The sequence below is a fragment of the Arabidopsis lyrata genome (assembly GCF_000004255.2).
Source record: "Arabidopsis lyrata subsp. lyrata unplaced genomic scaffold ARALYscaffold_5, whole genome shotgun sequence".
In the NCBI taxonomy this organism is placed as follows: domain Eukaryota; kingdom Viridiplantae; phylum Streptophyta; class Magnoliopsida; order Brassicales; family Brassicaceae; genus Arabidopsis; species Arabidopsis lyrata.
The window spans coordinates 16,570,080-16,597,925 of record NW_003302551.1 but is presented as its reverse complement, the minus strand read 5'-3'; the positions used below and the strand labels follow the sequence as shown (position 1 = coordinate 16,597,925).

Here is a 27,846-nt window from a genome sequence, read left to right as displayed (position 1 = left end):
GTAACTTTTATTTTTACTGACACAGATTTTAGAAGGAAAAAAAAAATATCCAAGTGGGAGATATTTCAAGTGGATAAAGATTTTTATTTTTTTGCAAGAAAAGAAAAAATAAAGTTACATTTTTTTTTTTTGCCAATAAATATCAAAAACTCGACTTGTGTTATCGCAGAACCCTTAAACCTTATCTCTTCAGTCTTCACCACCAGCTTCTCAGAGCTTTAGCCTCGAGAGCAAATTCTCTCAAGCTTTAGCCATGTCTGCCTCTGCTTCTTCCCTCTCTGCTTTCAACCCTAAATCCCTTCCTCTCTGCGTCTCCAGGCCAGCTTCCGTCTCCGTCTTACCTCCTTCCCTCTCCTTCAAACTTCACTCCGACCATATCGTCTCTCTCTTCGCTTCCTCCGCCGTGAAATGCTCATCTCCCGCGGAGTATCCGTTGCGTTTTGTTAGAAACGTTGCTGTATCTTCGGATTTTGAGGTGGAGGAAGATGATATGTTCGCTGACGGTGACGATTCAGCGCCTGTGGAGCGTAACTCTTTCTCTCCTGACCTTAAGCTCTTTGTTGGTAACCTTTCCTTTAACGTAGATAGCGCTCAGCTTGCTCAGCTCTTTGAGAGCGCCGGAAATGTTGAGATGGTTGAGGTAAGCTAATTTTATGGTTCTGTTTTCAGATTTGGATTAGTTATCTTCCTTGCTGATGGGTTTGAATCGTTTTGAGTAGAGTTAAAGTGAGAACATAGCAAAAGGTTTAAGATTGTTTTCATTTGTGATGAAATGGATTTGATTTTGTAGGTAATCTATGACAAAGTGACTGGCCGGAGCAGAGGTTTCGGATTTGTGACAATGTCCACCGCAGCGGAAGTTGAAGCAGCAGCTCAACAGTTCAATGGCTATGTAAGCAGATACTTGTGTTCGTTACTGTGTCTTTACTTGTTGATAAGAGTTTGGTGTGGACTTTTTTGTTTATTGAATTGCTTGTATTGTTTCTTGTTATTTGCTTGTGTGTAATGTGGAATTCCATGACTTGGATTTTATGAACGTTTTTAGATAGATTAATCATGTTGTTTATCTACTGTTTGGTTTGTGGAGACTACGTGGTTGATGTTGTTTTATATTCTGCTGATAAGATGCATCTTCTTCTAGGTTGCTCGTGTTTCTCATTTGGGATATAAGTAGCCGAGATAGTTTTGAACATTTATTTTTGTCGCATTGTCTTGTTGTTCATACATACCTTCAAGCTTGTCTTTTGGATTTCTTACATTACTACATTGTGGCTGTTTATATTAATCCTGTTGACTTTTAACATTTCAGGAATTTGAAGGCAGACCTTTGAGAGTCAATGCTGGCCCTCCTCCACCTAAAAGAGAGGAATCCTTCTCCAGAGGACCAAGAAGTGGTGGTTACGGTTCTGAACGTGGTGGAGGTTACGGTTCTGAGCGTGGTGGTGGTTACGGTTCTGAGCGTGGTGGTGGTTATGGTTCAGAGCGTGGTGGTGGATACGGGTCTCAGCGTAGTGGTGGTTACGGAGGGTCTCAACGTTCCAGTTATGGTTCGGGGTCAGGTTCGGGCTCAGGTTCAGGAAACCGTCTCTACGTGGGCAACCTTTCTTGGGGTGTTGATGACATGGCCCTTGAGAACTTGTTTAATGAGCAAGGAAAGGTAGTTGAAGCCAGGGTTATCTACGACAGGGACAGCGGTAGATCCAAGGGTTTTGGGTTTGTGACACTCAGTTCTTCTCAAGAGGTTCAAAAGGCCATCAATTCCTTGAATGGTGCTGTAAGTATCATCATTTCTCTACTAGGCCTAATAATTTATTCAATTAGTACTTCTTATTGTTAAATCTAACACATGTTTTACTTCCCTAAAGGATTTGGATGGAAGACAAATAAGAGTCTCTGAGGCTGAGGCTAGGCCACCAAGAGGCCAATTTTGAGCGGCCACGCCACTTTAAGTTCTCAAAAAATGCAGATTCTGGAGGGTAAGACACTTAATTCTCAGCCATGTTCTACTATTTCCATTCTGAATCATAAATTGCCTGACTAAAGACAGTTGAATCTTGAATGTAACAGGTTCTTTGAAGCATATGGGGTTAGTGGACAATGGCGGTTTCAGACAGTAACTAAAACTCACTGCTGGTGCACGCTAGGCTTTATCCGCCTTTGATGCATGAAGGTCGTAAAGGAATGGTCTTTTTTTGAGAAAGATAACAATTAGATTAAAGCAGAGAACCCATGTTTCTTGTCTATTTGAATCCTGCGAGATTGGTTGTAGTTGGATTTGCATTTTCTTCTTGTCTTTTTTTTTGTTGGTATTTTGACACAATTTGGCTTTTTGGCATATGAGAGTGACTGTAGCAGTCTGTTTTTATTTAATGGTTTGATCTTTTATGTTCTAAAAGCAAGTTTTCTTAAAACTTTACAAATTTCGATATGGAACAAGATCATTTCTGCAAGGCTTATTGTCTTGAGGTTGTATAATCAGTTCTTATATGAACCCAAATAAAAGTGCATGCTCTGGATTCATTCAAAACTTTATAGTTTGGTGTAATCCGTATTAAATCCCAATTTTATTAAATGGGCCTGAACGATTGACATGGGATTAAATGGGCCTCAACTCTGAGATTGATTCGGACTTATAGCTCGGCCCATTGACACTTGTTCTAATTATCATTTTTAATCCCTTCAATAATAATAAGAAAAATCATTGCCAGCTACACAAACTATACGCCAACACATCACCACACATGTAGACTATTTTAATGTTTCGCTAACTACACGAACTATTGGTATTACATACGGACATCCCCGAACTATCATCGGTTATGTGTGCAACACCATAACCATCATTTCCAAATAATATAAATGTCTTGTTAACTACACGAAGTATTTCTTTTCTTTGTCAACTACACGAAGTATTTTCATCAATTTTTTTTTAAAACTAATAAGTTAAATAAAACTATATAATATATCAATGTAAATTATATATGTACATTATAACTATTCTAACTTTAAAATTTTAATGTAATAAAGACTAAACTAGTTCCATAAAAAATATATGTGTTCATTAAAAATTTGTTAATTAACTTAAACCTATAATGAACATGTATAATTTAATTAAGTGACACTTTTAAAAATTTAGTTAAATTAATTTCATATAAAACATATGTGTGCATTAAAAATTAGTTAATTAATTTAACTTAAAATTATAAGGGATACTGCATATGTAGAATTTAACTTTAGAAATTATAATGCATATATATAATTAACAATAGTGTATTATTTACTTTTAGTTATTTTTTCATTTTGTAATTTAGTTTTAAAAAAATGATGGAAATATTTCGTGTAGTTAACAATACATTTATATTATCTGGAAATGATGGTTATGGTATATATAATTTACATTGATATATTATATAGTTTTATTTAACTTATAGTGATGTATAATTTAACTAAGTGACTATTTTAAATTTTAAACAATTTAATATAATAAATATTAAATTAGTTAAATTAATTTAACTTAAAAGTATAATGCATTAAAAGTTATAATATATATATATATAATTTATAATAGTCTAATATTTACTTTTTATTTATTTTTTATTTTTTAATTACTTTTTAAAAAAAAAAAATTTGATGGAAAATACTTCGTGTAGTTGACAAAAAAAGAAATATTTCGTGTAGTTAACAAGACATTTATATTATCTGAAAATGATGGTTATGGTGTTGCACACATAACCGATGATAGTTCGGGGATGTCCGTATGTAATATCAATAGTTCGTGTAGTTAGCGAGACATTAAAATAGTCTGCATATGTGGTGATGTGTGCGGATGTCACGTGACGAAGGTATCTTCGACGTCATTAGGTAAGAAATGAAAAAATGAGAGAAAACAAAAAATTGATTGGTTGAACGAAAAGGTAAGAACAAATGATGGGGCATAGCAAATGACCGAAAGCAGGAGAAGGAACATTGAAGTGAAGAAATGGAAGATTATGTCTCAAAAATAAAGAACAAATGTCACTTTTGCTCTTTCACCATCATACTTCCACCACACTTCCTGCCAACAAGTTAGGCCTTTTACTAACTCTTTTCCGTTTTGTCTTCGTATATCAATTAACCCCCATGAAACTAAATATTTATGTATCTATATACACGTATGCTATAGAGTTAGAGATGACGTATATTATTAAAGTTGAGTAATGTTATAGAGGTGAAGGCAACTCTAGTTTAGATCTATATATAACAAACATAATTAAATAATGTCACGCTCCCTTAACTAAACTCGTATTTAGTCGATTATATATGTTTATGTTTTGTTTAACCTGAACAACGATCTCCTATAACAATGACAAACAATATTTGTGTTGTGAACTCGCATGAATCAATTGAATGAACTCTTAAGCCAAATATTTACACACACAACTTAAATTTTGTGGCGTAGATTGAATATAATAAAGATATCTGTCTAAGGCATGCCAAAATGTGGAGATTTCTGTGATACCAACTTTCTAGATATTTAAGATAGAGATATGATTCTGAAAATGGTTTGATCTGAAATTTGTGTTCTGAATTATCCTCCATTTTCAGAAGACAAATGAGAATATTCTGTTTGTAATTAATTTTTGTGGTTTTAAAGTGCTATCAAGACTCATAGTATATTCGTGCGATAAGAGTTTAGGATCACAAAACATAAACATAAACTCGTCTTTAAATTATCTGATTCTATTTAAGTTTCAGTTTCAAAAAGAATCAGATTTTTCATTTTTCATCATGGAATGATAGTTAGGTACTACACTGTTCAACTCTTTGGGAAATATTAATCAGAAGGTTAAGTAACGAATTATGTTTGGAAAATTACATACGAATTAATCATATACATATCTAAATTAACATATACACCATAATGAATGGTGTACTCCCATGGCAGATTTTGGGCGGTTGTAATTGCAAATTGGGGCCCCTTGTTACTTTAGTAGTACAGCTGCAGTTGATATGGTCGTAATTTGGCTCTTTCATCAACATCAGATTAAATATGATTTGTTGGGAATCAAAATTTTTCTAACCAAAAAACAATTAAAATAAAGTTATTTAATTTGTCTGATCAAATTAGAAAGCTTGGAGCCTTTTCACTGCTCTTCTGCATCATCTGTATTCGGCGCACACTTTATCTACAAACATCCATATATGCATCCATCAAATGGGCCATATATATATTAAGAGTATTCTACTTTTCATTTGATGCAAATTTAATACAGTTATATAATCTATATATATAATGAGAGAGTTTCTCTCCTCTTAGAGTGTCCACATCATCACCACATTAATATTATAGATTCCACCAACAATTATTTCAAAATATTTAATTTTATGGTTAATACATCTCATTATCAAAGAAGTAATCATCAATTAATGCATAATTTTAAATAAAGGTTACTTGAATAAGAATAACATAAGTGTAACATATATACATATAAAACATTTAAAATTAATTTTATGTTAATATATAACTTAAAATGAACATAACCCCTAAATATTTAATTAAGAAATAAAAAATAATTATGAAAATTTTATAAAGATATCAATGTTATTTAAGATGGATAAAAGGATTCTTAATGAAATTTATTATACAATTACAAACAAATAATAACTTATTAAAAATAAAATAAAACATTAAAAACTATCATTTTAAGAATAATAAGGAAACCTCAAATATAATTTAGGATGAACAAAAGAATTGAATTGAAATGGAAAGCTATAAGAGTTTTTTTTTTTTTTAATAATAAGAAGATATTCATATTTCATGGAAACATTAACTTAAAGAGATAATAATGAAATAGAAGAAATTCATTTAAAATAATAATATTTTTAGATTAAAAAAATAAATGGTTAAATGTTATAGTAAATGTATGTTTGTATAACTTTTTAAAGATAAAAGAAATAATTTATATTTAAAATTATATTTCGAGAGAGTAATAGTATAGATTCACATTGACGAAAAAAATAAAAAGATTCAATGTATCTTAATATTAAATTAGAGTAAAATATAAGAATAAAAACAATACAATTATATCTACATTATTTCGAGATAGTAATAGTATAGATTCACATTGATGAAAAAAAATAGAAAGATTCATTGTATCTAAATATTAAATTAGAGTAAAATATAAGAATAAAAATAATACAATTATATCTACATTATTGTTTGCTTTCTAAATAAAAATTGAATATGTTTAAATATAGGTAAAAATCTAAATAAGTACTATTGAGAAAATTATAACAAATATATATCTTTCGTAAAATTACATTACACTGAAGCACGAAAACCATATAACTGATAAACGAAAGATAAACTAAGAAGATGAAAATAAGGAAATAGTTTTGAGTTAAGAATCAATTTAAAGTTTTATTATATGTAAGTGCGCATAGAAGATAATAGAAGAGTAGATGTTGGAAAGCGAACAAATGCATCATAGAAGATGACGAAAAAATGTTTGAAGATCCTGAAGTAGAGTAAAATATAAGAATAAAAACAATACAATTATATCTACATTATTTCGAGATAGTAATAGTATAGATTCACATTGATGAAAAAAAATAGAAAGATTCATTGTATCTAAATATTAAATTAGAGTAAAATATAAGAATAAAAATAATACAATTATATCTACATTATTGTTTGCTTTCTAAATAAAAATTGAATATGTTTAAATATAGGTAAAAATCTAAATAAGTACTATTGAGAAAATTATAACAAATATATATCTTTCGTAAAATTACATTACACTGAAGCACGAAAACCATATAACTGATAAACGAAAGATAAACTAAGAAGATGAAAATAAGGAAATAGTTTTGAGTTAAGAATCAATTTAAAGTTTTATTATATGTAAGTGAGCATAGAAGATAATAGAAGAGTAGATGTTGGAAAGCGAACAAATGCATCATAGAAGATGACGAAAAAATGTTTGAAGATCCTGAAGCATCAGATATATGTATGCACATGACTAAACGAAATTCATCGGATATATGTATGCACTATAGATAATTTGGTTTAGTAAACCAGACTATCATATTCAACATCGGGTTAAATCGTCGAACCATGTAAGCATAGTAGGATAGATAAGATAAAGACATTTATGATTTGGTCAAAACTTTCCTTTAGGTATTATGGTCTTGCTTCAATAGATAAATTATGCTCTCCAAACCTATTGAAGTGGCATGAATATTACGTTTATATATTTTCATAGATTGATGTTCAAACTTAGCAAATTTACTTTTAGTACGAGGTACGATAGGTCAAAACATCAATAAAAATATACTTACAAGATTTGTTTATGGAAATAACTCTCTTTTTGATAAAGTCCATTGATAAATACCGAGACCGATTCATCTTTTATAATTTTTATTATTACGTGGTACCTACCAAATATATTTTATAATTTCTATGTTGTATATTGTTTCGTAAAACAAGTATAAATATATAGAGTTTTTGAAATTCAAACGATTATGATTAGTTTTAACATTTTGTATTGTAACCCGTTGAAATTTGGTATCCCGCGCAACGCGCGGGCGAGTAAATCTAGTCCTTAAAAATAACCTACTCTTGTTACATTTGTTAATAAACCTGAATTTAGTTCCGTTTAACTCTTTAACTTCTTGTGAAGTATATTCAATTAACCGAGTAATTAATATAATTCTCTTGTATCTAAAGAGAACTTTTGCTATGAAATCAAAACCAAAACCAAATGGAATTTACTTTTGATCATCCATTAGGTATATAAACCTTCATTTGCTTTTGATAATCCATTTTGGTAAATGTATATATAACCAAAACCATTTGAGGTTTACTAGTATAACAAATGAATATTGAATATATCGAGAATGAACTAATTATGTGGTTTTATTACACTACCATCATAGTCGATTATAATAATATTGTAAAATAGGTTTGAAAGTTAGAAACCCAAGAGGAATGTGGACTGGAGTAAGAAAACAAAACAAAAGAGTTAAATGCGCATGCAGGCATGCAGAAACAAATACACATTGGTTTCAAGAAGTAATTATTTGTTTATAATCTCTAAATTAACCCAAAATATATAAACCTCATAAGGCAGCTTGCAGTGAGTTCTTGGGATTGCAATTTTTCTAGTTTAATTCAAGGGACACACACTTATTATATACCTATGTGATGTCCAATTAAGTATAAGAGTATGGGGTTACTGTCCAATGTCCATGGAAGAAAGCAATTTAGTAGCTAGCATACGGAATAAAAACAGCTAGCTATAGTTCCATACTACATAGTACTAAGATAATTTAATAACCTAATTAATAGCACGTGGAGTCTACAATTTCATAATAAAACTTTTCTATGTAATAGTATGCTTGTGTCTTGTGACTCATAAGTCATAACGAGGGCGTTCATCGGTACATAAAGATATTGGCCTATCCAAATTATTCATCAAACCCAAAGAAAAAAAAAAAAGAGTGTTTCCTTCCTCCCCAGTTTACATACTACCGGAGTCCCGGTGAAAAAAGAATCATGAAACCCTAAATTTGCTTCTTATTTTGATAAATTGAACACTTATGGACTTGTTTTCACGTGCTCATGGAAAACGATGTAAAGATGGTTTCATGTTTCTATCTCATCATTTGAACGAACTTGCTACTAGCTCAATATAAGTCATTGCTTCGAAGCCAAGCACAATCAACCTTTTACATACATTGAAGTACCCTCATTTGTTTGTCACATTGGATCCTTATATAGTCCATCATTGTGTTGGATTATTCTTAATACATGTAATCAGATTCTTTTATACGTAAACAGCTATACGGCCATGAGTAAGATATCCATTATCCAAATGCACAGGGATATGGGTAAAGCTAAGAGAGCTTATAATATCTCTACAAAAACATTATTATAAGAACAAAAAAAGTAAGGTAAGTGGAGTAAATGTTCAAAATAAATGATTTTGCTATACGCTTAGAACAAGATATAGAAGGAGGAGGTTGTCTACATAGGGAGGGCAAATGAGAGTACATTGATAATAAAAGCCATAACTCATCTTGTAGTGTTCCTTATTTCAATCATCAATGGCACATTGCTCCATAACCCAGACATCATCATTTATAAGTATACCTTTTTATATGAATATGCTACATGTCTGTGTATCTCATCACTAGTTTGATCACACTTTCATTTAAATATTAGAGAGAGTTAAAGTAAATTATGTTTGGACCCATCTTATATGTTCAGATATATGTTGACAATGAAATGCTTTTATTTTCATTGTCGAAAATGAAATTTTTGTTCTGTTCTTCAAAAAGGGAATCAAAAAGTGAGGTAACTTTTATATCTAAATCAGTTTCTTTAATCTAAAGATGTTTTCTTTGTCACTTCCCATTATCTTTCGCACGGCATATTTAAAATCACTATGAAACATATAAAAAAAAATGTAAGGGATATTTCATTTTCAAGTATGTTTCTATTAAAATATTAGAATTATTAATGTATATGGTTGTCCAATCAATTTGGTAAAAAAAAAAAAAAGAGTTATAATCTCTGCTTTTCGTCAAGTTGGAGTTATATAAATCTAAAAAATTCTTAATGTGGAATTTAGTCTTTTCCGCCTATAAAAATATATGTTTTTGGCTCGTCAATAAAACAGTTTATAAGTAACAAGAGAAAAATTAACCAAAACTCTTTCTAAGACACAATTTTTGTCTTCAATACACGAATCCTTTGAAAAGAATATCTCTACTACAAGAAACTTTGAAAACTTTCATGCTGAAAATTAATTTATCTCTCATATATAATCTTACATAGTAATTCGACTAAATTTCCTATAAACTTTCAATTAAACATCCATTCCATTTGGAATTTTATTCTTTGGTTCCAAAGTCTTTGGAGTTAGTAAGTAAATAATAGAAATATATTCGGAAATGTTTCAACTAAAAAATATACTCTTTTTGTTTCAAAATATAAGATGTTTAAGGTAAATGCACATATTTAGATCATTTATTTTTGTTTTTTAAAATATAATTTATATTTAATTATAACAGTTTTAACCAATAAAAAAAAACTGCAGAATATTAATGGTCACAAATTGTCAAATGTATTTAAATCTATATAGAAACTTATAAAACATTTTATAATATGAAACAAAACTAAATCACTAAAACATCTTATATAATGAAACCGAGGGAGTAAAATAGAATGTGGAAGCACAAAGAAGACAATTAGAGGAAAACACAAAGAAGTGGTCCACGCGTGCCAACATGAAGTGTATGTGCGGGTGGCTGCGACGCGCATGGTTCAATCTCTCACGTGTGAAAAAACCCCAAAAATAAAAGAACAAAAAAACTCTTTAAATAGTGTAATGAAATGTTTTCCATAGATTAAAATTTTTAAATAAAAACGATTAAGAAAGAGCATGACGAGAAAACGCAGTGTGTAACTATATTAATAACAACAATCCCCAACTCTCGAAAGCATTTTAGAAGGCCAAGAAAAGAAACACCACAACTCTTAAAGTTTCGAGCTTTTTTCTGCTTCTTCTTCTTTGACACTTGTACGTTTTGTACCTGTCGTTTATGTTCTTTAAGGAAGCAAACCCAATTGAGAGATTTCATTAACAAATCCAAAGCTACTTGCTTTTGTTTTCTTTCGGGCTAAAAGTTTAGATTTTTTCTTAGCTTGAGCTCTCATCGTAATCAATGGAGGTCGTCAATAGTGAAACCATGCAAAAGTCAAAGTTTGGAAGAATCTGTGTGTTCTGTGGAAGCAGCCAAGGCAAAAAGAGTAGTTACCAAGATGCTGCTGTGGATCTAGGCAACGAATTGGTATTATTACATACATCGCTGGATTTTTCTCTTTGTAGTTGTTACGGCTTTAAACTCTGTTTCTTGAGTTCTTGCAGTTTTATGTTCACCACATGTTTGTGAATATGTTTGTGGGTCTTTTTTTGCAAAATGCATTTCCTCTGTTTTCTATTTTGAAAACGCTTTTAAACATGTGATATTAACTTATTGTTGATGGATTTGTGCTTCTTTGATACCTCAAAAAGATTATTTTTTTCCTTTTTATCATAACCATCTTTTATGTTTTGGAGCCCACAGATTCCGCATGGGAATGTTTGTCTCTAAATTTTTTATAGTACAAATAGAGTATCTTTGGTTTTGATTTCTCTTCTTAGCTCATTTGTCAAACTATCTGTAGTGAGAAAGATGGTTTACTCTGTTTCCTTTACTATTACAGGTTTTAAGGAACATTGATCTAGTCTATGGAGGTGGAAGCATAGGTTTGATGGGTTTGGTTTCACAAGCTGTTCATGATGGTGGTCGCCATGTTATTGGGTAACTCTTCATCTAATCACCATTTAGGTGTCATACTTGCTTACTCAAATATCTTAATAAGTCTCTTTTTCTCATCTTTGTTGTTATTTGACCACAGAGTTATTCCCAAGACACTCATGCCTAGAGAGGTATTCTTGCTTTTAATCCCTAATTCAAACCCTTTTGATCTGAATCATCCTCTTTTTTCATGTTAATCAGTACTTTTCTCTGGTTGCCTTATCTTCATCTCTTTTATTGAAACCAAAAAAAAGAAAGTTTTATTTTGAGAGAAGAATAAGATGAAGAGCTTCTTAACTAAAGTCTTGCAATGAATTTAAAATAAGCCAATTTGTTTACAATGCCATCATTGCTTCTGGTCATAGAACAGTCTAAAGCTGCTTTTTTTTATTTTCCTTTTAATTTAGTTTAAAGTTTCAAGATTGTTAGTTAATATTTTAAATTTGGATGCTCTCTCTTTTGGCAGTTGACCGGTGAAACAGTAGGAGAAGTAAGAGCAGTTGCAGGTATGCATCAAAGAAAAGCAGAGATGGCTAGACACTCTGATGCTTTTATTGCTTTACCAGGTTAGTAGTATTGATTTCTTCAAATCTTGAAATTGTTCAAAGTCCCATCAGTTTTTAATGTTAATTGTGTTTTCTATGTGTAATTCTCTCTTACAAGTTCAGTTACCCAAACAAGTAATGATTATGTAAGATAAAACTGGTCAAGTCTAGTGACTGCATTGTTTAAGAATCTAATGAGCATCATTTTAAATTCTTAAATTGTGGAAAATCAAAGTATTAAAGAAGAATAATGCTGATTAAAAAATAGCACCGAAAAGTGTTCACTCTTTGACTGTTTTTGTTGGCCAAAGAAGATGGAAGAAAAAAATGTTGGTAAAAAACATGTTTTGTTTCTTGGTCAAACTCAAGCTGTAGTGTGAAAGCAACTGTTTCAAGTTTAATAATTAAAAAGAAGATTGGTTTGCTTTGTAATGATTTTTGGGTTTTGTTATGGACAAAATTTTGAATATAATAACTATAGATGCCTTGACCCATCGACATCTCGCACTGAAAATTAGACCAGTCTCTGTTTCTTTTTTTCTCTTTGCCTTTTTACTTGGGAGCTACTTCTCTATTTAGCTTGTGTGTGTGTGTCGTGTAACTGTGACCAAAGTTTTAATGTTTCTTACCTGTTTCATGTTATAAGACAAAAACCTGAAACAGTCTCAGAAAAAAAGCATGTTTTGCCCATCTAAGGAAGTCTTGTTCTTCAATAAGACCTGCTTTTTTTTTGTAATCATGTCCATATGTAAATAGAGTCAGAGGATAAGTCCTCTTGTAAGAAGGACAGTTTCTGCAGATGAAGCATAATCTGGTGAATTCCATATAATAATGTTTACGGATTATAATGTCTTCTGCTTTGAAAAATTGCAGGTGGATATGGAACACTTGAAGAGCTCTTGGAGGTCATAACATGGGCTCAGCTTGGTATACATGACAAACCGGTATAGTCGTATAGACCCATCACTATGATCCTTATAAAGATTGATGGATAACACTAAACCCAAAGTCATTAAAAAACTAATTGTCATTGTTCTTCCTGCAGGTGGGTTTGCTCAATGTTGACGGATACTACAACTCTTTGCTCTCCTTCATTGATAAAGCCGTTGAAGAAGGTTTCATCAGTACGAACGCACGCCAGATCATAATTTCTGCACCTACTGCTAAGGAGCTTGTAAAGAAGTTGGAGGTACGTGACAATTGGCAATTTAGTTGATCCAAAAGATTTTCAAATTGGAAACATATAAACTGTGTTGTTGTTGTTGTTTGCAGGAATATTCGCCTTGCCATGAAAGTGTTGCAACTAAGCTTTGTTGGGAGATAGAGCGGATTGGCTACTCTTCTGAAGACTGATATTTAATCAGGGTTTATCTAAACATATAACTATTTATACTTTATGTCAGGAGGATTTAAGATGGGTCTTACTTATGGAAGGAAACAGATTTTGAAGATCTCTGAACTTTTGATTAGGAAGGGCAAACTAAAAATTTCCACTGAGGGAGGAAATTCTTTTGTGTAAATTACTACTACTTGTCTTTTAACTCTCAAGTGTTCTTGTTTCTAAGAATCACTTTCTTCTGTAACTCAATTAATGAAGTTTAACACCTTTGGCTTTTTAGTTTTCACTCTTATGATTTATATTAAACTTTATATGCAAAAAATATGGAACCAAAATTTGATCATTATATTAAAAAGAGAATCAAGTTTCTTGACTATACAACATCTGACTAAACTAAACTCACTCAAGTAGTTTCAGTCTCATGGTTACAAAACTAAGATTCACAGTAATGCCTTACTCTAATCTCTACGCTCTGTGCCCTAGTACAATCAAATCTATCTGGCTAAAAATAACTAGATTTCATCTTCTTCGTCATTTTCGCCATGATCATAGCAAAACTCTGAAGAACTAGATGAGTTCTCAGCTTCCAGACCCTTTAGCTTTTGGATTGCATCTTGTACATCAAAGAAAAGGGCATCCTTTGCTGCTCTCACTGAATCCTTCTTCTGAATTTCAATAGGTCTTATGTTCTCTTTCCCAGCCAGTCGAGTTGACTCGGCTTTTCTTTTAGCTTCCCTGATATGCAGATGATCAATGTACTTCTCATGCAATGCCTTGTTTTTTACCTGTTTTAGTACTGGAGGGCTAACGAGAGTTGTTGGATCTTTACTTGAACAAGGCACTGGACTTTCAAGGATTTTTGGAAGACTTTGCCCTTTCTCCATTGGAGTTGAGAGAAAATTGCTTGTGGTGTTAGGCTCAAGAACTGAGAAGAGATCAAATCCAAGACCTTGATCCATTTGATTTTGCTTCTCCAGTAAATGCCTGACCACTTTCTTTGAGAGATTGTTTCTGCGCTGTCGTATCTTCGTCTGTGGTGAATTGGGTTTCAGTAGTTTGCTTGCAGATAGTGAAAACTGCGGGATTGTTGATAAGTTTGTGTTCCTGGCTCTTCGAGGCTGAGCTTGACGAGGAGTGATCAGAGCTGAGTTCACTCTATCAAAACATTCCTGGGCAGATTTTCCAGGTACCATCTTAGCAACTTTTTTCCAGAAATTAGGACTCGGCTTCACCGTCAAATAAGCTCCTTGTAAAGCTAACTCCAACTCCTCTGTCCATCCTCCTTTCTCAAGCTTCTTCTTTGTCTTCAATCCATCTTCTTCTTCTTCATCATCTTCTTCTTCATCCTTTCCTTTTCTCTTCACTTCATCAGCTTTTGGCACAACATTTTCTTCCTCATTCGGTTTTGCAATTCTCATCCTTTTCCTCTCACTAAGACAGACACTAACTTCTCCTTCTTCTTCATTATCATCACAACCACTAAACAGCTGCTTAGTCTTAGGACGAAGACGACTTCTACTTCTATCCTTACTTTTCACACCATCCCCACCTTTCCCTTTCTCAGAAGAAATTGATTTCGTACTACATCTACTCAAAACACTATTACCTGATTTTCTCCCAATGGAAGAAGAAGATTGATCCACAGATCCTCCTCCTCCACTTGAAAACCTAGGAGACCGTCTCAGAGAACAAGACGAAACAGTGGCCGAAGATTTCGTGCGAGAAGATGAAGTAGATGCAGTCTTCTTCGTAAAAGGCTTCTCTTTATTAACACCACAACATTCCCTACTCGAAAGCCTAAGAGATCGCCTCAGCGAAGGAAACCCATCCTTGGAAATGTTCAATCCCAGAGATTTCTTCGCGATTGGACTATCCAATGAGTATACTAATCTCTTCGATAGTCCTCGTAGGACTTCCCGACGAGTTTTCTTCGGTGGTTCCGAGCCAAAGACCAGATCTTTCCTGGGTTTTACTTGACTATCTCGATTCTGCATAGAGATAAGCCTCGCTGATCGACGAATGGGTTGCGGCAAGACGACGGTGGATTTTCTTCTCGACATTTCAACGAACTGAAGGAACCAAAATCAGTAACTTGTTAAATCTGATTCTCACGAAATTAGTGAAAATAAAAGATCTGAGAATCAAATTAGGCTAAACAAAAATACCCAGAACAATGATTATCGCAGATCCGTAAAACCCTAGAAAAAGCTTCGATTTTGATTTTGCCTCTCGTAGTCGTCGTCGTCGAGATTCAGCTTCCAACAGTAACTTTGGGTTGTGAAGTAGAAATGGTTCGACTAAACCAAATATTTCCGAATCAAATCAGTAATTGAACCGAGATTTCGATTGTACCGAAAATTATAAACGGGCTCAGCCAATAAAAGACATTAAAACGGGCTTTAACTGTCTATTAAGCCCAAATAATATTAAATTGGGCCGTTTCCATTTGGAAGGACAAGTTCGTAATTTAGCATTGGAACAAAAAAAACCCTAAATTCGACCACTTAATACGTTCCTCTTCTTCAAAAACCCTAGAAAGCTCATTTCGCAGCAGCCCCCTCTTCGTTTGCCACTTTGATCGAGCGAAACTCCAAATCACAGAACCATGCCGCCGAAGTTGGACCCGAGCCAGATCGTCGATGTGTACGTCCGTGTAACCGGAGGAGAAGTCGGAGCCGCCAGTTCTCTAGCTCCAAAGATTGGTCCTCTCGGTCTCGCACCAAAGAAGATCGGAGAAGACATCGCGAAAGAGACGGCCAAGGAATGGAAAGGACTTCGTGTTACCGTGAAGCTGACGGTTCAGAATCGTCAAGCTAAGGTGACCGTGGTTCCATCTGCTGCAGCTCTCGTCATCAAGGCGTTGAAGGAGCCAGAGAGAGACCGCAAAAAGGTGAAGAACATTAAGCATAATGGTAACATCTCTTTCGATGATGTGATTGAGATTGCTAGGATTATGAGGCCTAGATCTATTGCTAAGGAGCTGAGTGGGACTGTGAGGGAGATTCTTGGGACGTGTGTCTCTGTGGGATGCACTGTTGATGGGAAAGACCCGAAGGATCTTCAGCAGGAGATTCAAGAAGGTGAGATTGATATTCCTGAGAACTAAAGGAACAATGGAATTTGAAATGATGTTGTTATCTCTTTCTCCTTTTACCCTATTTTGTTTTTTGTTTGGGAACTTAGCTGCTATGATGTTTCACTTAGAATGACTCAGTTTTGGATTATTATTCTCTGTTTCACAATCCAATCTCAATTTATTGTCTTTTGTGTTGAGGTTTTTAGCTGAAATGCTTTATATTTTGGCTTGTATGTCTGAAGTTTAGAACCTGAAATTGTGCTCAAAAGTTGGGTGCTTGATCTGTATGGGATGTGATTGTTGGAGATAGATTATTATGGTATTTTGCTTTTTGATGGGGATAAGTTTAAACTTTGATGCTACTTTTACTTCATTTTCAAGAGTGGGTTGTTATCATTGGATAAGTCTGTCATGTTTAGGGTTCATTGCATAATCATCCGAAACTATCTACTTCAGTGCTTGGGTTTGATGTGCAGTCTTAGTGTGAATATCTCTCTCTCTTTATTGAAGATTCTTTAGGTTATGAGTTACTTTGTCTAACGTTTTAATAAAGTGACTCTTAATACTAAAAGAAAGGTTTCTGCATGAATTCTCTTCTCATGAGATGGATGATGGCCATTTGATTTCTTACTGTCTTTGCTTTCACACTATTTCCTTACGAATTTTATAAACAAATCTCTCGCAAAAAAAATTATTCTTCAAAAGTCTTCCTTTGTCTATTGAGTAGAGCTTTAGAGTTTTTGTTTTACTTGTTCTTTTTTTCCACCGGCAAAATGATTCTGCCCTCCCAAAATCGGATTCAATCGTCTTACATGTAAATGTAAATCGATGGGATCTTTAACTTAGCTCGCTATATGTTGATTGATTATTATGTAAAACATTATAGCCAATACTCTAAACGTAGTCATCTTTAAATTCAAGTAAACATGATTTTATGATACATATTTGAGTTTCGAAATTAGTTCATTATATTGTGAAAGCAATTCAATCTGATAGGTTGAACTGTTGAACAAAAAAAAACGAAGCAATGTGATAAAGTCCATATTTACAAACACCTCCATCTTGGTGGAGTTTATTTTCTCGGATTTTTCATACCTAATTTGGAGCACTTGCACTTACTGATCATAGCAAAGCACTATCAATCAACTTTCTGTCATACCATGACTCCAACGAGGCCAGGCAACATCCTAAAATAATAACCAAAATGCCATCACCGACTACACACACACTAACAATGTTCTGTTTCCAACCTTAAAGAACATTGAATATCCCTTTTGCATGCGGACCATATCCTCTTCAGCTTTGAAATTTCTAGCGTGATTGACACGAACAGGATTCTATACAGAGAATCAAATTAGGAATCATATTGAAAGGTACTGAACCGGATTGATGCCATCAGTTCAAAGAAGAGCAAGCACATACTTATGAAGAACAAAAGTGAGTCCAGAATTACCAATTTAACATGCGAATATGCGATGCTCATTTCAATGTCTTTTGCAAAAATGTTGAACGGTAAAGGAAGAATTATGTTTTTTTCACCATTAATAAATTGACGATAAAACGATGGTGATTTTAAAGAGATCTTTTGTTGCTAAAAAATTCCAGCGTTATGTTATGTGATGAACAAAAAAAAATGATCACAACCATTTACAACCATTTATTTTTGTTCAACTTGAAACAATATTCGTTCGTCTTTTATAAGATCAGTAGATGATAAAAGGCAACGACAAGCGCCAAGACCTCTTCGTCGAAAATGTCATCGGCATATGAGGTCCGGCCCTCTCTGTGTGCCGGTAATCAATTATTACGTTTATCTGATACTTAGAGCGTTGGGGATGACCGTTACTTCCCTAAAACCTCTTACTAAGAGGCACAAGAGGCGTAAGCTACTTTTTTCACACATTGCATGTCAAACTAATGATAAAAAATTTGGTGATTCTAGAGAGATTTTTTGTTGCTAAAAAGTTTCAGGGTATATGATGGCGATGCTATTATTTGATATACGGGAAAAAAAAATCAAAAATCAAAACTGTTTACAACCATTTATTTTTTGTTCAACTTAAAACAATATCCATTCGAATTTTATAAGATCAATAAATCATACGAATTTCATATAATGTTTGGAAACCACTCGTTCACATGCAAAATGGTCCAACATAAAAATAGAATGCACATTGTGAAAATGGAACGAAAATGATAAGTCAAGAACAAAATCTTCTGTCACATTTAACGACAAAACGATGGTGATAAAAAAAAACTCTAGTGATTTTAACAGATTTTCAAATTGCATAAAATATTAGGGTTAGTTATCCGAGGTTTTTATTTGTTATTGTTGCCAACAATGATAAAACAAATATAGTAGAAGAGGAAATTGCATTAAATGGATCATATGGTGATGGGCGAGCGAGTAGAGCTAATAGCTAATAGCTAAATGACTATAGATTTTTCTTTTGCAAAAACACAAAAGTGATGCTATTTTATAATAGGAGTTTATTTTATTATAAGTAACAAGGTATCTGACGACAAAAAAAGAAAGAAAGTAACAAGGTATCTAAAAAGTAGCATGTTATTTAGAAGTACATATAATACCCCCCTTCAAGGCCTCAACATTGGGGGTTTTTTTTTTTGCAAATAAAAATATATGAATCATACTCATATTTTAGTTAACTTTCACCAAGTAGTTATCTACCTCATACATCCTAAAATGAATTAATTCCTTTAAAAATAAAAATAAATAAAAATAAAACGTATGCAAGAGCAAGACAAATTAGGACGAGAGCTTTTTATCACCTATACGTAACTCAAACAAAAACATTGTAGGTGAGACATCAGTGTACACCGGCCCAAAAAGGCACATTTCTGAACTTGACTGGCCGCTAAATTTGACCTATGAGCACCCCTCAACAAAACAAACGTTGAGAAATTATACTAGTAACTTATTTGGTGTGCAGGATACTATCAAGTAAAAAACTAGTGAACGAAATAGTAATAATGTATATACTTTTAGTAGTATCTTATCCTAAGAAAAATTAAACCTGTTTGCGTTTTAGCTACCATAGTTGAAAAAAAAAAGACAACCGTAATTCATAACTCATATACATTATATCTCATATTTGTACTACATGGTAATTAAAGCTGTAAATTTCTATAGGACTGGAAGAGATTCAAATTTAATCGCCTTCAGTTATAATACAAATTAATAGTAGTTTTGTATGACTTTCAACTTTTACTCATCGGAGATTACAATATAAAATTATATTTGATCCTTTTTTCCCCCACATATAAATTTTTTGATCTATATCCATGTAAGTATATATCTCAAGTGATTATTATCATTTGTATGCATATAAAATTATTAATTGTGAAGACAGATATATAAATCAAGATATGTTTGTCGATCTTGGTATATATACACATCTAGCTGTGTAGTACATTCTGCACTAGTTTAGACTTTCGATTGAGTGACTAAAAAAGGGACAAAAAACAATGCAAAACAACAACGTCATATTATATTTTTAACTCGAGTTGTCTATAGAAGATTTTAGATAAGGTTAATGCTAGTTTTTTTATGAATAGAAAGTGTAAATATATAAATATATATACTATTAAAACAACAGAGCAGAAAATCACATTTCTTAATCTTAGAAAAATAGTCGGCTGACGTGGAATATTCTTCTAATAGTAGCCGACCAACGTAGCCAAAACGATAAGGTTTGCCACATGGCAAAACGATAACCATGGAACTGCATCTCCTGTCTTTGTCATGTTCGTCACATTTTTTATTGGGATTTATTGTTTTGTCAGCAATTTTCAATTTTTCGCAAAGGAGAATGGAAATTTGGAAATGAAGAGAAAATGCAAATGATTGGTAGGGTCAATGTAACGTGGCATTATGTGAGTGGTTGTACAAACAACGGCTATGCTGAGCTGGAATTAATCAGAATGGACGGTGATGATACGTTTGTCGGAGGGATCGGGTCGGTTAGTCACGCGCGCCACCTATTCACGTGTCACCTTTTGCCAACAGAGACCATATGATTTTAACCTCAGTGGAATCTCGACCCACCCCACAAAACTGCACCATTACTTTACACCCTGGTTTCATAGTGATATACCAACGACAATTATGAAAAAGGTTCGTTTAGGTTTCGGTTAGTTCATGTTAGTAATATCAAGTTAAATGCAAATTTAAGTTATATATAAGATATACGAGTCAATCTCCTCCTCTTCTCGTCAATTAGTTTTGAATTGAAAGTTTTGGTAAAATAGTTTATGCTCCAAAATACAAAGTTTTGAGTTCAGATCCGGTTCTAACATCTTCAAGTAGGTTTTCTTTTTTTGACATCTCAAACATGCTTACTAATTAACCTGTTGATAATAGAAAACTAGACCTTGTAGACTACGAAAAAGTTTATAGTTAAGAGAATGTCCATCTATTTTGAAAACAAAGTGTTTCCCTTTGGTGAACAAGAAAAATGTTCTCTATTATATACAATTACACTCGAACATAGTTCTTTTGATACTGAACCAATATTTCTGACCTAGAATTAAACTAACCATGCTTAGTTGGAATGAAGAAACTTAGCCATGCTTCGTTGGAATCAATCAAAGAAAGGTTTGGAGTTTTGTTATGTGTTTTCGGGAATGAAAATGCTGATTGGATAAAAAGTGGACGTAAATTATAATTTTAAAATGCAATGCATAAAAAATTGCGGCTTTTTAAATGTGAAAAAATTGACAGGCTATGGTATTATTATTTTTGCTAAATGAAAGGCTATGGTATATTTTGGTATTATAGGACAAAAAGAAGAGAGCACCATATTGATGATATAGTATATATTGGGTCGGTCCTTAAGAAAATGACATTTGGGTGATGGGGCGGCGAGGCTAAGTTAAAGTAAACATTAAAACCTCCATTATTTACCCGAAAACAAAATAGAAAATTCTGATTGATATAAAAATTAATAAATGATTTCAAAGTTGTGGTTCTGATAGCTCTCCACCATCACCACTGATTGATTACCTCCTATTGCTACGAGAGATAAAACTATACAATTTTATACGAGTGGATATAAAGTCTTGTTTTATGATATCATAAACTAACTAATCCCATATCATTATTAAGTATTTTGATTTGGATCAAAAATTTGTTTGTCATGGACTTGGTTCAAAGTATAACGTAAAATTATTCTAATTTAGGATATAAAAAAAACTCAAATCAAATTTTAAGCAAAATCTACTAACTTATTTGAATATTTCATATTTCAAATTTCAACGATTGAAAAACTCTAAGGTCTGAAATTAAACTAGGTATGTATGATATTGATATACATCAAGCAATCATTAAATAGAAATGGTTCAAATTTGATTTCAGGACAGCTAGCTTATAATCATTTTGTCAAAGCTACTTTCCTCATAATATTCACTCGTATTCTTTTTTTTTTTTTTTTTTTTCGTCTGAATTTTATTATTAAACCAAGAACGGATACAAGTTAAAATTATATATGCCGGCGGACAACAGAAATGTCCCCAGAATCATTAGCCCAAAAGAGGGAAGCAAAGCCGGCGGAACAACTAGATATCCCCGGAGACGAAAGCCCAAACAAGGGAAGCATAGCCCTAAACAACAGGGAAGCAACATAGAAAAAACGAGATAACCAACATAAAAAGCTTATAAAAGAAAAGCTAAGACCAATGCACTACACTTGACCCCCTGTTCCAAAGAGAAACCCACCAAGCTTTCCTATAGAAACTGTAGACGTCGGATAGCATCATGGAGACCGGTAATGAATTACGACCAAAGTCTCCAACCGCAACACCAACAGGCAAGAAAGCAAGCTTGAGATTCGGCTTGAGACAAGTCAAGGAAGATCAATAGCACTTAAACGCGGACACTCGTCGACCCAGATTAAGCCACCTACAGACAAAAAACTGGTAACCTCCTCGCAAGAGAAGAACAGGAGATCGTTCCACTGCGACGCCTAAAACCCAACTTCAAACCACAAAGTAGCCAAAGGGAGGGCTAGTAGATATTCACTCGTATTCATATGGAGTATTTTATTAAAAAAAAAAAATACAAACTCTCATTCCAAAAAAAAAACTTAGCATAAAAAACAAAGAAAAATATAACGTTGGCAAAAATACTAAAAACATTTTTAAAAATATAACAATAAAAAAGTATACACACAAAATTAATTAAAAAGAGGAGCTCTTACTATAAAAACAGAGCACATGTTCTTATCACTAACCACTCAACAGAGAAGCAAAAGAAAAAAAGCTACTGTTTGAAAGAAGAAGATAACTATGGCAAAGGATGTGGAAGCCGTTCCCGGAGAAGGATTTCAGACAAGAGACTATCATGATCCGCCGCCAGCTCCGTTTATCGATGGAGCGGAGCTAAAGAAGTGGTCTTTTTACAGAGCAGTCATCGCCGAGTTTGTAGCCACTCTCCTCTTCTTATACATCACCGTTTTGACTGTCATCGGTTACAAGATTCAGTCCGATACTACGGCCGGCGGCGTAGACTGCGGCGGAGTTGGAATCCTCGGTATCGCTTGGGCCTTTGGTGGTATGATCTTCATCCTCGTCTACTGCACCGCCGGTATCTCTGGTATGAATCTTCTTTAATCTTGATTTTTGTTTGGTTTAGATTAAGATTATGCACTTTATCTTTGGGTTTTAGAAGTACAATTAAACCGAATAAGCTGAATAAGTTTTACTTATGTAAGTACAACTTGCAAACTCAAAATTTAGACAAGTAAAACTTATTTGGTATGGTTTTGTTTTTTGTTTATTCGAAATCAATAACTTTGCAAGGAAAAATATTGTTTGGTTGACATCACAATTTAATCGGTTCAAAATGTTAGGTTCCAAATACGAAAAACGAGTTATATATAAAAACATTTAATAAGGGTCATGATTAAATCGGTTCTTATCCGAATGAAATATCTCTAATCTAAGTCTACTAATTATTTTAAGCAATTGACTAACCCTGTCCTAACCAGAATTGGAAACCGATTAATTAATTGCCTTGTGTGCCTTAAATTCTCAAGTGGTAACATTGTCAACTCTTTTTGTTTCCTTAGGTGGTCACATTAACCCAGCGGTGACATTTGGGCTATTCTTGGCACGTAAAGTATCGTTGCCTAGGGCTATATTGTACATTGTGGCTCAGTGTTTGGGTGCGATTTGTGGAGTTGGATTTGTCAAAGCCTTCCAAAGCTCCTACTACGACCGTTACGGCGGTGGAGCCAACTCTCTTGCCGATGGCTACAGCACAGGGACCGGTCTAGCCGCAGAGATCATTGGTACTTTCGTTCTTGTCTACACCGTCTTCTCTGCCACCGACCCCAAACGTAGTGCCAGAGACTCCCACGTTCCGGTGAGTCACATATATAGTCAGGGGCGGAGGCACACTATTGGTAGAGGGGTCAGCTGACCCCAACTACTTTCTAAAATTCTATCATATATCTTAACATTAGATCTAATGAACCCAATTAAAATCATCTCTTGACCCCATTGATCCAATCAAAAAACTAATTTACATACATGAAAAAGCCAATATTTTTTTAAATTGAATCCATGTTCAAACAAAACCCAAAACAATAATATAACTTTTAATGATTTATATGAATTAATAGAGAAATAACAATAAATTTTTTTTTTGTCTCTTCTTCTTTCTTTCTTTGCCTTTTTTTTAAAAAAATTTTCTTATACTTTTATGATATGATTCGTTTGTTTATAAAATGTATGAATGTAGAATGCAATTGTAGATTTTATTTTTACAGTGTATAAACGATTTTTTTTAATATTTATTTTGACCCCAGTTAAAAATAATCCTGGCTCCGCCACTGTATATAGTGCTATTAATCTTCAATATGATTAACCGAACCAAAAAAATCAATGAGGTTTAACCGAAACCAAAGCGAACCAAACCGAAAACAAATTTGATTATACCTTAACTTTAATGATTTTTTTTTTTTTTAATAGTGAACTAAAACCCTAGTGGAAATTCAGTTTTCATTCGATTTCAATCTTACTAATAAATTTAAATTGATAAAATGAAAGGTGTTGGCGCCACTTCCAATCGGATTCGCCGTGTTCATGGTACATTTGGCCACCATTCCCATCACCGGAACCGGAATTAACCCGGCAAGGAGTTTCGGAGCTGCCGTAATCTTCAACAAGAGCAAGCCATGGGATGACCACGTAAGACCTCATCGTTCCTTCAATATATTCAACTTAATTTTTTATTTTTTATGTTAAAATATAATTATTAGGGAATAATTTTTTAAAATTTTGATGATTACAAACAGTGGATATTTTGGGTTGGACCATTCATTGGAGCTGCGATAGCTGCATTCTACCACCAATTCGTTCTGAGGGCTTCAGGTTCTAAGTCTCTCGGATCTTTCAGAAGTGCTGCCAACGTCTAAACCCACCAAAACCAGATTTCTCAATAATAAATGAAGTTGTAATCTCTGTACAAATCTAAATCAATCCAAATCAATCACTTGCAGTTTTCTTTTCTTTCTTATTTGAGTTTTCTGCTTGCTCTTTTGTGAATTTTCCTTTGGTGTAATTGTTTTTCCTTTCGTTTTTTAATCGAGTGATTGGAACTAAAATCAATGAAATCAAAGAGGTTCTTATTGCCTAGCGTTTACATTAGTAAATCATTAGTACTACTAAAAACTCAGATTTCTTTGTGAATTCTAAATTTAAATGTCAAACGCAAACGAAACCTTTGACTGATCCATATTCTTCTTTTGATACTGCTGGTAATTACAAAATTACAGAGACAATGATATTACTCAAGCTTTGTAGTTTCCAAATTCCAAGTCCAAATTACTTTACTAGATTTTTTTTTTTAAGTGATTAGACTCACATAACCAAAATTAACTCGACATGAAGACAACCTTTGACTTGACACACTAACCGATTCTAACACTCTTTGTGAGAGAACATGCCAAATTATTGTCGCAAACACTACATTGTGGTGTTTTAGAATGTCAAAAAAGAGTTCGTTTGAATGAAAAATTAGAGATCTAGTGGTTAGTTTGGAAAGCTTAAAAGGTTGACAAACGATCAAATTTTGCATTTTAAAGTTAATGGAAAAATCCAAACAAGACATGTGTGCCGAACCGGGTTTGGAGTTTTGAGATTTGGGAAATGGACTTATAATCCAAATGATTATTGTTATTTACCCAAATGCGTAGAACTAGTTAAATAAGTCAACAATTATCCCCTTTAATGTGATTGTAAGTTATGAATTGTGTAACAACAAAATTTAATCCACTACAATTAAGGGTGGTGGAGTCAATGACATTGATGTTGAGAATATATTCTCATAACTATCACATTCTCACCTTTATTGCTTTACATATACGTTGAACCTTGTGCTATATAGCCATGGTCTTTGTCTTCTCCTTTCATAGGATACAAACGAGGAACAACACAATTCTCCACAAATTCTTTTCTCTTATCGAGTCTCAGAGTACATTGCAGCTCTTGAAATAACTGATAATTAAGATCATAACCAAGTTTGAGCCGGAGAAGACTTGGTCAAAGTCTCAATAGGATCATGAGTCATTCTTGTGGTTGATTTAACATGGGCCGATACGCGTGGCCCATTATTTGTATCCTAACCCATTAACACTTAAAAATTGACATCTCTTACTAATAAAAGGAACTAATTGAGGCTTCTAAGAGTGTCCACATCAGCAAAACAAAACTCACCTAAGAGGAAGCCACGTCAACAAACATCTGAAGACGAGATAGAAAATGAATTGAGTTTATGGCCCATTTCAAAGCCTATGAACTAAAACGTCGTGTTACCATGTGACATCTTCAATGAACCACTAATCAGTCTATGATACGTTCAAGAGCAACCAAAACCTTTCTTCTCCCTCTCCTTGAGTTAGTCCGTTTTGAGTCACTTGCACTCCCACGTTCACAGATAAATCATTCCCACATCCTCTTTCACACGTTTAATCGCATCTTCCATTTTTAACTCATATCATTACCTTATTGACTTCTCACTTCTCTGTATTTAACAATCAATCTCCTTTGTAAACTCTAAAACTATGTAACAAATTTACTTGAAATATTTTCTCCCTTTTGATTTTGAAGGCTAACAGTCGGGAATAGTCACGTTAATGGGAGATCTAGATCGATATATCACCACCGTCCACCCGCAAGGCATGAAAAACGACAAGGCTTGCGATCCTCGAAACGCCGCTGCACACAGAACCCTAGCGTTCATCTCCAGTTTATAATTCGTCACGCTTATCGATGACGACTACGGTATTAGAACAATATATTTGCAGGAACAAAAGGACTACGCGAAAGAAGATCTTGCAAGGATTTATTAAGGACGTCAACGGCAGCAAAGATGACTACAGTATCGATCCACTTTCTGAATTGTGTAAGGTTTTCGTATTTGCAACCAAAAGTAATTTCCAAAGACCTTCGTTATTCTTGAAATTCTAGAATTTCATTCTTTTAGTGCAAAATATTGTCAATTAGGGAGATTTTCACAAAGATAAGAGTCGCCATGTGTGGAACTTTACTTTTTCAGATTCTTAAGCATGGGAAATCTGAAGGAGACGAATAATGCTTTTCAAGTCACAAAGATTGTCGAAAAGAAAAGTGACACATACGTGTTCGAATCTTTAATATGATGAGCTAATTATATTTTCACGAAGCTGTAAATGTGAATCATTAGGTCCTACCTACATCATCGATTAACTTGCTAATAATACAAATCAATTGTTTATCAATATAATTGTTTCTTTCAGGATTCAAAAGAAAAGAAGTAGAGGTGGTGCTGAAAGATAAGAGACGGCCAAGTAGAACAACACTGCAAAATTACTACATTTTTATTCATTTAGTTAAGAACAAACTATCAATGATTAGGAAAATAGAGTTTAAAGCATTTGAATTATGCATAATCATTGATGCCAAATCTTTATTTGTTTAACATTTTTGTTCTATTTTTGCATTGTGATGTGTAGTATGTGAGCATTTATGAGTTTTTTTATGCTGGTGGATAAAGAGAACTAAATCACCTAAGTTAGATGATGTTTTGGGAGGGGTTGAGTTTGATGAGTATCTATTGGTAAAGGTGACAAAGGGTCATCAAAGAAACGAAAACATTTTCAGGAGGAGCGAGATGGGTAACAAGATGCAAAATACATTTAACTTGTAGTATATTCACGGTGAATTAAAGCTCATGTAAAATGGACGAGGCAATAACCTTCTAATTCCTATCAACATAGTACAAAGTACAAACACAAAAAAAATAACCCGCGCTAGAACTTAGCATTACGAAATTATTATGATTATTTGACATAGAAAACCATCTCAATAGTGTTTAGCTAAATTATTATTATATGGACTAATATGATAGTAATCTAATCTTAGAAACCATAAAATAATTAATATATAAGATAAAATTAAAATATATAGAACTACGGAATAATATGATTAGAGACAAATGGAAAATAAATTACGGGAGATAAATGAAAATACTATATACACTA

General features: G+C 33.2%; 5 protein-coding genes across 5 annotated transcripts; 4 read left to right on the top strand and 1 right to left on the bottom strand.

Annotated features, from left to right (window-relative positions):
- Nucleotides 1-158: 158 nt before the first annotated feature.
- LOC9313989 (29 kDa ribonucleoprotein, chloroplastic) lies at nt 159-2,395 on the top strand. The gene is made up of 5 exons (XM_002877875.2): nt 159-640; nt 791-892; nt 1,310-1,774; nt 1,866-1,976; nt 2,068-2,395. Exons 1-4 carry the CDS (start codon nt 254-256, stop codon nt 1,929-1,931), a joined length of 1,020 nt encoding a protein of 339 aa, XP_002877921.1. The 5' UTR covers nt 159-253; the 3' UTR covers nt 1,932-1,976; nt 2,068-2,395.
- Nucleotides 2,396-10,392: 7,997 nt separating this feature from the next.
- Nucleotides 10,393-13,505, top strand: LOC9312274 (cytokinin riboside 5'-monophosphate phosphoribohydrolase LOG4). The gene is made up of 7 exons (XM_002877874.2): nt 10,393-10,836; nt 11,252-11,349; nt 11,447-11,477; nt 11,813-11,912; nt 12,765-12,835; nt 12,937-13,080; nt 13,164-13,505. The coding sequence occupies exons 1-7, from the start codon at nt 10,711-10,713 to the stop codon at nt 13,242-13,244; spliced, it is 651 nt and encodes a 216-aa protein (XP_002877920.1). The 5' UTR covers nt 10,393-10,710; the 3' UTR covers nt 13,245-13,505.
- Nucleotides 13,506-13,552: 47 nt separating this feature from the next.
- LOC9313988 lies at nt 13,553-15,523 on the bottom strand. Its single transcript, XM_002876159.2, has 2 exons — nt 15,396-15,523; nt 13,553-15,299 (listed from the first exon to the last, which is right to left on the bottom strand). Exon 2 carries the CDS (start codon nt 15,288-15,290, stop codon nt 13,743-13,745), a length of 1,548 nt encoding a protein of 515 aa, XP_002876205.1. The 5' UTR covers nt 15,291-15,299; nt 15,396-15,523; the 3' UTR covers nt 13,553-13,742.
- Nucleotides 15,524-15,744: 221 nt separating this feature from the next.
- LOC9313987 (60S ribosomal protein L12-2) lies at nt 15,745-16,615 on the top strand. The gene has a single exon (XM_002877873.2). The coding sequence runs from the start codon at nt 15,836-15,838 to the stop codon at nt 16,334-16,336; it is 501 nt and encodes a 166-aa protein (XP_002877919.1). The 5' UTR covers nt 15,745-15,835; the 3' UTR covers nt 16,337-16,615.
- Nucleotides 16,616-22,381: 5,766 nt separating this feature from the next.
- Nucleotides 22,382-24,961, top strand: LOC9313986 (aquaporin PIP2-1). Its single transcript, XM_021024477.1, has 4 exons — nt 22,382-22,916; nt 23,392-23,687; nt 24,374-24,514; nt 24,622-24,961. The coding sequence occupies exons 1-4, from the start codon at nt 22,610-22,612 to the stop codon at nt 24,739-24,741; spliced, it is 864 nt and encodes a 287-aa protein (XP_020880136.1). The 5' UTR covers nt 22,382-22,609; the 3' UTR covers nt 24,742-24,961.
- The last annotated feature ends 2,885 nt before the right edge of the window (nt 24,962-27,846 follow it).

Coding starts and splice junctions, on each gene's coding strand:
- LOC9313989 (XM_002877875.2), top strand. CDS start 254: ATGTCTGCCTCTGCTTCTTCCCTCTCTGCTTTCAACCCTAAATCCCTT. Junction 641..790: donor GAAATGTTGAGATGGTTGAG/GTAAGCTAATTT, acceptor TTGATTTTGTAG/GTAATCTATGACAAAGTGAC. Junction 893..1,309: donor CTCAACAGTTCAATGGCTAT/GTAAGCAGATAC, acceptor TTAACATTTCAG/GAATTTGAAGGCAGACCTTT.
- LOC9313987 (XM_002877873.2), top strand. CDS start 15,836: ATGCCGCCGAAGTTGGACCCGAGCCAGATCGTCGATGTGTACGTCCGT.
- LOC9313988 (XM_002876159.2), bottom strand. CDS start 15,290: ATGTCGAGAAGAAAATCCACCGTCGTCTTGCCGCAACCCATTCGTCGA.
- LOC9312274 (XM_002877874.2), top strand. CDS start 10,711: ATGGAGGTCGTCAATAGTGAAACCATGCAAAAGTCAAAGTTTGGAAGA. Junction 11,478..11,812: donor AGACACTCATGCCTAGAGAG/GTATTCTTGCTT, acceptor CTCTTTTGGCAG/TTGACCGGTGAAACAGTAGG. Junction 13,081..13,163: donor AGCTTGTAAAGAAGTTGGAG/GTACGTGACAAT, acceptor TGTTGTTTGCAG/GAATATTCGCCTTGCCATGA.
- LOC9313986 (XM_021024477.1), top strand. CDS start 22,610: ATGGCAAAGGATGTGGAAGCCGTTCCCGGAGAAGGATTTCAGACAAGA. Junction 23,688..24,373: donor CCAGAGACTCCCACGTTCCG/GTGAGTCACATA, acceptor ATAAAATGAAAG/GTGTTGGCGCCACTTCCAAT. Junction 24,515..24,621: donor GCAAGCCATGGGATGACCAC/GTAAGACCTCAT, acceptor GATTACAAACAG/TGGATATTTTGGGTTGGACC.